The sequence below is a fragment of the Aricia agestis genome, chromosome 21, assembly GCF_905147365.1.
Source record: "Aricia agestis chromosome 21, ilAriAges1.1, whole genome shotgun sequence".
In the NCBI taxonomy this organism is placed as follows: domain Eukaryota; kingdom Metazoa; phylum Arthropoda; class Insecta; order Lepidoptera; family Lycaenidae; genus Aricia; species Aricia agestis.
Window position 1 is genome coordinate 1,103,705 of NC_056426.1, and position 8,630 is coordinate 1,112,334.

The 8,630-nt window shown below is 41.4% G+C and overlaps 1 protein-coding gene across 1 annotated transcript; it reads left to right on the top strand.

The window, feature by feature from the left end:
* The first annotated feature begins 6,911 nt into the window (after positions 1 to 6,911).
* LOC121737558 lies at positions 6,912 to 8,032 on the top strand. Its single transcript, XM_042129213.1, has one exon. The coding sequence runs from the start codon at positions 7,051 to 7,053 to the stop codon at positions 7,696 to 7,698; it is 648 nt and encodes a 215-aa protein (XP_041985147.1). The 5' UTR covers positions 6,912 to 7,050; the 3' UTR covers positions 7,699 to 8,032.
* Positions 8,033 to 8,630: the final 598 nt, after the last annotated feature.

The window sequence follows — 8,630 nt, forward strand, 5'->3', positions numbered from 1 at the left end:
AATATTATGGCGGGAAAACAATATTCTATAATACAATTTTTTTCTATATTACCGTCAGGTCAGTCAGGTCTAAAGTCTAGTCAAAGTCTAAGTATAAAGTCAATACAGTCAAGAAGTCAAGTCGGTCGATTCAGTAAAGTGGTAGGACGCTTTACTAAAACTTTTGATGGAGTTTTGGAGGGAACACAAAAGAGCACGTTTCTAATTATTAAATCACTTTCCCACACTTGTGCACGATAACGAATATTTAATGGTTAATATCCTACCAATATTACACATTAAAAACCTAGATAACACAATTTTAGGAAAATAATATAAAAACACAACATCAGTCTTTCACATTCTCCCAAAAACTCCAAATGACATTTGACAGATGAATACTGTTTTTTTTCTTATTATGGCACTTCGGCTATATAACCATGGCCAGTGTCGAGTATAAAATATATGGCGGGAAAACAATATTCTGTAAAAGGGCCCATTCACGGCAGGACTGCATGGCAGTCCTGCAGTGAATGGGCCTCACTGATTGGTTCACACTTGGTGTTGCCGGCCGGAAACACCGAGTGTGAACCAATCAGTGAGGCCCATTCACTGCAGGACTGCCGTGCAGTCCTGCCGTGAATGGGCCTTTTTATACAATAATTTTCAGCATCGTTTTTCTATATTGTCAGGTCTAGTCAAAGTCTGAGTAAAAGTCAAGAAGTCAAGTCGGTCGATTCAGTAATTGTGTACTTTTATAAGTGGTCTATTATAAACGCGTCTACCACTTAAGTGGTATCTAGACGCCTTACTGAAATTTTCGATGAAGTTTTGGAAGGAACCTAAAATAGCACGTTTCTGGATATTGCATCACTTTCCTACACGTCTTGTGCACGATAACGAATATCTAATGGTTAATATCCTACCAATATCACACATTATAAACCCATCTATATAACACAATTTTAGGAAAATAATACAAAAACACAACATTAACATCAACATTTATACGTGGAATAGCCATGCTTCAGCACGAATGGGCCGGCTCGACCGGAGAAATACCACGTTCTCACAGAAAACCGGCGTGAAACAGCGCTTGCGCTGTGTTTCACCGAGTGAGTTTACCGGAGGCCCAATCCTCTACCCTATTCCCTTCCCTACCCTTCCCTTTCCATCCCTACCCTCCCCTGTTACCCTTTTCAAACCCTTTTAAAACTCCAAAACTGACATTAGATTTGACAGCTACAGTCTGTCAAAAAAGTCATCAAATTAAAAAGTAGCAACATCGTAGTGTCATCCCTTTCAAATCAATCTAAGAAAAAAGATAGATTTTGGGAAAACAAACATCAGTGAATATTTTTATTTTCCCAAAATCTATTCATGTGTAAATATTATGTGACAAGTAGGTATTGTATTTCAAAAATGAGCATACAATATTATCTAGTAAGTATTTTTTTTTAAATATGACCAAAAATCTATGTAAAATTTGTTCAAAAAGTGTGGACAAGAAAAACGGTCTTCGCTGCCAAGGGTTTTGCAAGAAATGGGCACATTATTCATGCCTAAAATACACTTCTATAGAGATCCTGAACATAAAATCTGGAAACCTGAAGGTAGAATGTCCTTGCTTGGAGTGTTTGCTAGAAGATTCTTCTTCTTCTTCCGAAGAGGAACCCCAGGGGACCAACGCCGTAAATAAACCAGATTGTGTAAACTAGAAAAATAAAATTGATGTTCCGAAAGCAACCAATCTATAAACCTACATAAAACTCAAAGGTGACTGACTGACATTGTGATCTATCAACGCACAGCCCAAACCACTTGACCGATCGAGCTGAAATTTGGCATACAGGTAGATGATATGACATAGGCATCCGCTAAGAAAGGCTTTTGATCAATTCTACCTCCAAGGGGTTAAAATAGGGGATGAAAGTTTGTAAGTATATAATAATACTTCTTAACGCGAGCGAAGCCGCGGGCAAAAGCTCTTAACTTATAAGCCTAAAGAATTTACTCACGTAAAAAAAAATAATTTCGTACTTGGCGATCTTGGTGAGCTAAAATCTAGGCTAAAATAAAGCGTCGTTTACATTCAGCCACTGCCGCTACTCCTCGCTCTGTCAGCAATATTTCCCTGAACACTTTTGCGGCAGTCATTATTATGAAGCGAGTGAGCGTTTACACTCAGCCCTCTACATACTGCCCGAGGCAGCGGTAGCGGTATCCGGAAGCAGCGCGAGTGACTATTTACATTCTCGCGCTGCCCACATCCCTGCCCGAGAGGGCTGAATGTAAACGGCCCATAAAGTAGTGTACACTAGTGACTAAAACCGCACAAGCAACAAATTGCCATCTCTAATCCCGCTTTAACGTACGTCAGAACTCAGAAGACATGGTGGTACAGTGGCGTAGCTACCAAGGGACAAGGTGGAGCGGTGCCCCGGGGCCTCCTCCGTCAGCCCTTAATCTCTATTTATAAAAAGCCCTTTCCCGTCTTTCAGTTACATAGGTCTACCAGGATCTGATGGCAAATTTTGATGGCAGATTTTCAAAAAATATCATTGATTTAAATTTTTATATTTGCATGTTTCACACACAGAATCAGCCTCTATATGGAAAAAAAGGATCAAAATGTTTTATTACAATCACCCCGGTATTGCTAGTCAATTTCTTTTCTCACTTTGTGCCATTCTCTCATTCATCTCTTTAACGTTGTTAGTGGCGGCCGAAAAGGAAGATCTTCCGACCGAGAGAGATAGCATGCTCGGTCAGGCCGAAGCCCACTGACGTCATTTCCGACGTTGTATATCTTGCCGTTCTCCGAAACTTCGATAGCGCGATGCAGGATTGTTAGGCGAATTGTGGGTACCGCCACACCTCTATACTTTTCATCTAAATTCTTTATTATTGATTCAGCGGTTTGAGTGAATCTAACACCACAACTTGATCACAACAAACTGCTTCACGCGTCACGTCACGTCATATCGTGTTGCTTAGGACGTCATTTAAACCTAATCTGATAATCTGGGTAATACCTAAATGCCGATAGCTCGTATTGGTAGATAAGCAAAATACTAATATCGCTAAAATCGCGGTTTTGTAATAGAGGTAGGTTTATTGGCGCTGATAGCAGTAGTATGAGTACTTGGAAGTTGGAACTAATAGTAGTTTCTACAACCAATAGCGATCAAGCGGCTATTTGCAAGTTACGTTAAATTTAGTTCTCTTCCCCCGAATTGGGGGCGCCGCTTTAAGGCGCTGTGGTTGTCACAACTACGTAAAATGGGTTTATTAAATAATGTTTTTTGTAAAGGAAATGTCATTATTTAAGTATAAAAAGTACCGTTTTAAAATTGAGAAAATTTCTTATACGCAAAGGTACACAATTTAATAAATTCTGCTTGATAGAAAAAAATCTCAAAGATGACTGCTATAACGCTGTTTTTCATTCATAATTAAATCATTTTATGGCTAAATTACACACTTTCTAGAAAAAACAAAAAATGTAGTACATTTGTCGTAACCTAACCTAAACGATTTGATATATTTGATTTGTGTAATACTAAAAACAAAAGGTTTTTTCCCCTATTTCCTATTATCAAGGCACGCGGCGAGCGCGTACCCGCCACTGTACAAGGCGCGCTGATATGAATGTTATTTTAATGTCTTTTACATCGATATTCGTACTGACAGACATCAACCTGCTAATTTTAGGAACTACTGGGCCATAAATAGGCACAAAAAGCAGGTAGGTATCATAATGGAGGTCAGTGCGTCGCATCCATTCAAATCATATTATCGTTTTCGGCTTCTGAACTGCCCCGGGGCAGGGTGGGCCGACAGGATACGGAAACAGCCGAAGTTTAAATAAACATAAACTACGTCTAGTACTAAGTCCACGTGCTTCATGGATCATCCGTTTTGTTCGGCTATTTCCGTATCCATTCGGCCTACCCTGCCTGCCCCCCGGGGAAGTTCCAGATGCCGAAAACGCTATCAGTAATGCGGTTTGACCATGACGAGGCAACAGGTAGACATTTTCGCATATAGCATTACCTGGTTTGGCTAAGCACGTGCCCTCCTCACGTGAGGTGGTGTGTGTGTATGTAATCATAATCAAAGATTGTAATAATTACCTACTTGTCATTGCATTTTTGTCGCTAGGTTTAATTAGAGATAAAAAATTGATATTATTATCAGATTCAAATGTTATTATACTGTACTCGGAAAAACATGGCGGTAGCGGTGATTAACTCCCTGTCAAAAACTTGAAAATTGACATCTGACACTTCATTGTCAATCGTGGTTTAAAGTGCTCCAAGGCTTTAAATGAATGTGGACTGGTGTACTGTAGCTGCTGGTAAAGGAGAACTGTCAAAAATGACGTTTTTGTATGATATAAGTGTTAGTTCGTTTCCTCGCCATGTTAATTCAAAGTGCGGGAATATGCGTGGAGGCTGCAAAGGAAGATCTTCCGACCAAGCGAGGTGTTATGCTCAGTCAGGCCGGAGCCCCACGTGATACATTTCAGCTGTCGTATATATACTGACGCACTTAGAAAACTTCGATAGCGCGATGCAGGAATTTTAGGCAAATTGTAGGTACCGCCACATCACTCCCCCCCGAAGACCGGAGGTCGAATTTTGAAGTCTTGTCGCTTGAGTCGCCAATGCCAGAGAGTTCCAGTGAGTCGGAACTGTGAAGCTGCTTGCACGGGATCCAGTGAGTCGGATAGCTGCCGTGCGGGGCTGATGCTACAGCATGACCAGGAGAGACATGCTCTGCTTGCTGACCGGTCGGTGTAGTGAGAAAGGCCGATGATACCGATGCGGAGTCCGCCCAGGCCGCGGTACATTGCGGCTAGTGGGCGAGGTATCCGATGTGGCGATGCTGGCTGGCGCGGTGCAGAGGGGCGGGGAGTGATGATAACGAAGGAGGCGTGTTCTGTCGAGGGTCACCAATGTGGGAATATGCGTGGAGGCCGCAAAGGAAGATCTTCCGACCTAGCGAGGTGCACCACACCAGTCAGTCAGTCAGGCCGGAACCCCACGTGATACATTTCAGCTGTCGTATATAAACCGACGCACTAAAACTTCGATAGCGCGATGCAGGAATGTTAGGCGAATCGTGGGTACCGCCACAAAAGCCTTGTCGAGCTGTATATAGAAAATGACAAGTTTTTGACACGGAGTCTCAATGATACCGCCATTTTTCGCCGAGTACAGTATATAATGTTTCGAATGAAGCATAATAATATGACGTCACCAACCAATTGGCAATTTTACGCAAAGGTCGGAACTCGGAGCAGAGGACGCTACTAGCACATACGTCATATCAGATGACAACAAACGTCGAAAAACGTCGAACTTTATTTGTTTACTTTCTATGCTGGTTCTAGCGCGAAAACATTGCAGAAATATTATGTCCTTTTGCCCATACTAATTGACGTCAATGTGTTGAAGCCTCTCCAAGATGTACCTTCGTAATTCGCAACATGAAATATAGGTTTAGTGATTATTAGCTTTGTCCACACTGTGCCTTTTGTGTTCATCAAAGGCATGCGTTATAGCGCAGTCAACAGCGCACGTGAGACATGCCCGCGACGCATGCCCTCTGACCGTATCCAAAAAAACAAAAATGACAATGTTGGCGTTGCGTTCGTTGACGTATTCAATTATTGAATGCGCCAAAATGAAAGTTAAATGAAAGAAGATGACGAAAATTGAAGACGAAAGTGTAGTAGTGTGAAGGTAATTCGTGATCTGTGGGTTTGACAAAACGCGAAACAGTCCGCCGTCTGATATTTCCTATTAATGAGCTTCTCTTGAAAGTATCTAGTTTAGACTGCAGCGCTATCATGGGGACCCTACGGAGACCTCATTTCAGAGCTTGTAACAAAAAAAAAAACTACAAAGCATTTGGAAATCGGTCGGTCCACCGCAACACGGTGGACCGACGATTTGAAGTAAGTGTCTGGCAGCGGATGGATGAGGGCTGCCCAAGATCGGGATGGCTGGCGCACATTGGGGGAGGCCTACGTTCAGCAGTGGACGGCAATAGGCTGATGATGATAACGATGATGATTTGGGAATTCCTGAAGTAAGTAATGCAAAATAAAATAAAAACAAAGCAGCCAACAAGTAGCAGATAAAGTGGCGTTTTCCAAGGTGCATTTTTGAGAAGTTACCTTTTAACGATTCAGTTTTGACTAAAAATTACACACAAGTATGTTCAACGATATATTCATTATGTAATGTACAATATTATATATTATAAGTACAGTAATGAATATTACTGTATTATGTACATATTGACGTCAATAATTGCATAATAGCCATAATATAATCCATACTAATATTATAAATGCGGGAATTGTCTGTCTGTTACGTTTTCACGCCCGAACCGCTGAACCGACTTTGCTGAAATTTGGCATGGAGATACTTTGAGTCCCGGGAAAGGATATAGAATACGTTTTATCCCGGAAAAATGTACGGTTCTCTCAAGATAAACGAGTTTTGGCGCAATATAGTTGCGGGCATCATCTATCATCATCATCATGATTATTGTATAAGTACAGGTCAGTATAGTTTTCACAGAGACAGTACTGGCTGCCAATAAGACTGGCAGCCAGTATTTGCTTGGTATATGCCGCGTGTGAACAGTTTGGCCTGGCTTGAAAAACTGTTCACACGCGGCATATACCAAGCCAATACTGGCTGCCAGTCTTATTGGCAGCCAGTATTGGCTGTGTATAAATTATACTTAATTATTATCTATCGCTGCAGTAGGCATCAATTTCATATTTTTTGATAATGGCCATATAAAAAGAAGAATTTAATAACAATTGACAATGTCACCATCACAATCCGTTCTGATATATTTTACTTTTTACGTCTTTATTCCAATGAGATTAAGCTCACAGTCCTAGAAAGTCCGAGCTAAACAACTTACAAATCCATAGTGATTATATTCTCTTTGTACAAATCCTCAGTAGGTACAAATCTATCATGTCGTAATCTGTTCAGAAATCCAGCAACAGACGTTCATAAATTATACAATATGTGATACAGGATGTCAAAATGCCGCAAAGTAAAGAACCCTTGCAAGATCTGCCTTCGTCCGGTCACAAGAAAGACAGGATTGCAGTGCGAAGGCGCCTGTGAATCGTGGGTCCATTACGAATGCCTGAACTACACTCCGGGTAAAATCCAGGACATTAAGAGGAAGGTCATCAGAGTATCATGCCCGTGCCCAGATTGTAAATCCACCTTGCCGAAGGAACATAGAGCCGATGAGCCCTACACCTGTACAAATCCGAAATGTCCAGCAAATCACCCAGCGCGATGCAGGAACAAGGAATGTCCTTTAGGGTATATTCCGGATGAGAAGTCAGGGTGTTCTTTATCCCAATGTGGTACTAGTTGCAAGCAAAACGTTTCGCTGACCCGAAAAGACCCTCGCATAACCAATTCCGAAGTATTTCAGACAAAGGAAGGAAAAGACGCTTGCACAGGTTCCTGTTCATCCTCTCGTTCCTCAACCAGGGATATACCTGGTGATCATCCAGCAGGGATCGAAGACATGTGCGTCGCAGTTGGCCAGCTGACATGCCAAATAACCGACCTGATGAATAAAATGAAGATGGTCTTGGAGTGTTCCCAAGGTAGAAAGCCACAGTTTCAGCCGTGCCATTGCCCAGGGAATCCCTGTCGCAAATGACTTGAAACAGTTCTGGAGATTTCTAAAAATATGCCGTTCCAGCCTATCCATATCCTATATCCATAGTGGCTAACACAATAGACGATTCTGAAGAGTTCAAGAGAAAGATACAATTTCAGCCTTTTCATTGCTCAAGAAACCCATTTCCCAAACCAAATATTCCTTAAGATAGAATGGTACGGTTCCGGCCATGCCATTAAAACAAAATAAAGGTTCTATAGTTGCAAAGAAAGACACGGTTAAAGCCTTTATTATCACAAAATAAACGTTCTGGAGAGTTCCATAGAAATTAAGACGCATCTTCATGCCTAGGAAACCCATGTCGCAAATAAAATGCATACATTACTATCTAGTTTTTTAATTATCAATTTATATTCTAACAAGTATTGTTTTATAGCTTCAAATCAGGTTACTTGGTGAAACTGTAGATCTTGATTTTGAGTCTTATAATGATTGGCAATGATTTAAAAACGGAGAGCCATTGCTGCAGCACCAGTTACGCCGAGTGAGCTATGTAGCGGGAGGCAGGTATTTTAAAATCTTATATTACCTACGTGTTTATGTTATGTATTGCGATTTGAGTGTCCATTGGCCCACGCATTTGCTTACCATCAGGTGATCAGTCTGTTCGTTTTTGTATACTACTGATTACTGATGCTTTTAATGTAGTTATATAATACAGATTTTTTGCCAGCAACTATTTTTTTAAAGTCGAAGCCCGAAGGTATGATAATAATATAGCAATTTTTCATTACAGCATCAATTTGATTGTCCGAGACAAGAACCTTCCAATTTCATTTTCCCTTTTATAAATACCACTAAGGCTTCTTACAGACGAACGGCACGTGTCGGCGGCACGTGTCGGTGGCAGTCGACGGCAGTCGGCGGCACGTGTCGGCGGCAGTTGACGGTAGTTGACGGCAGTCGTCGGC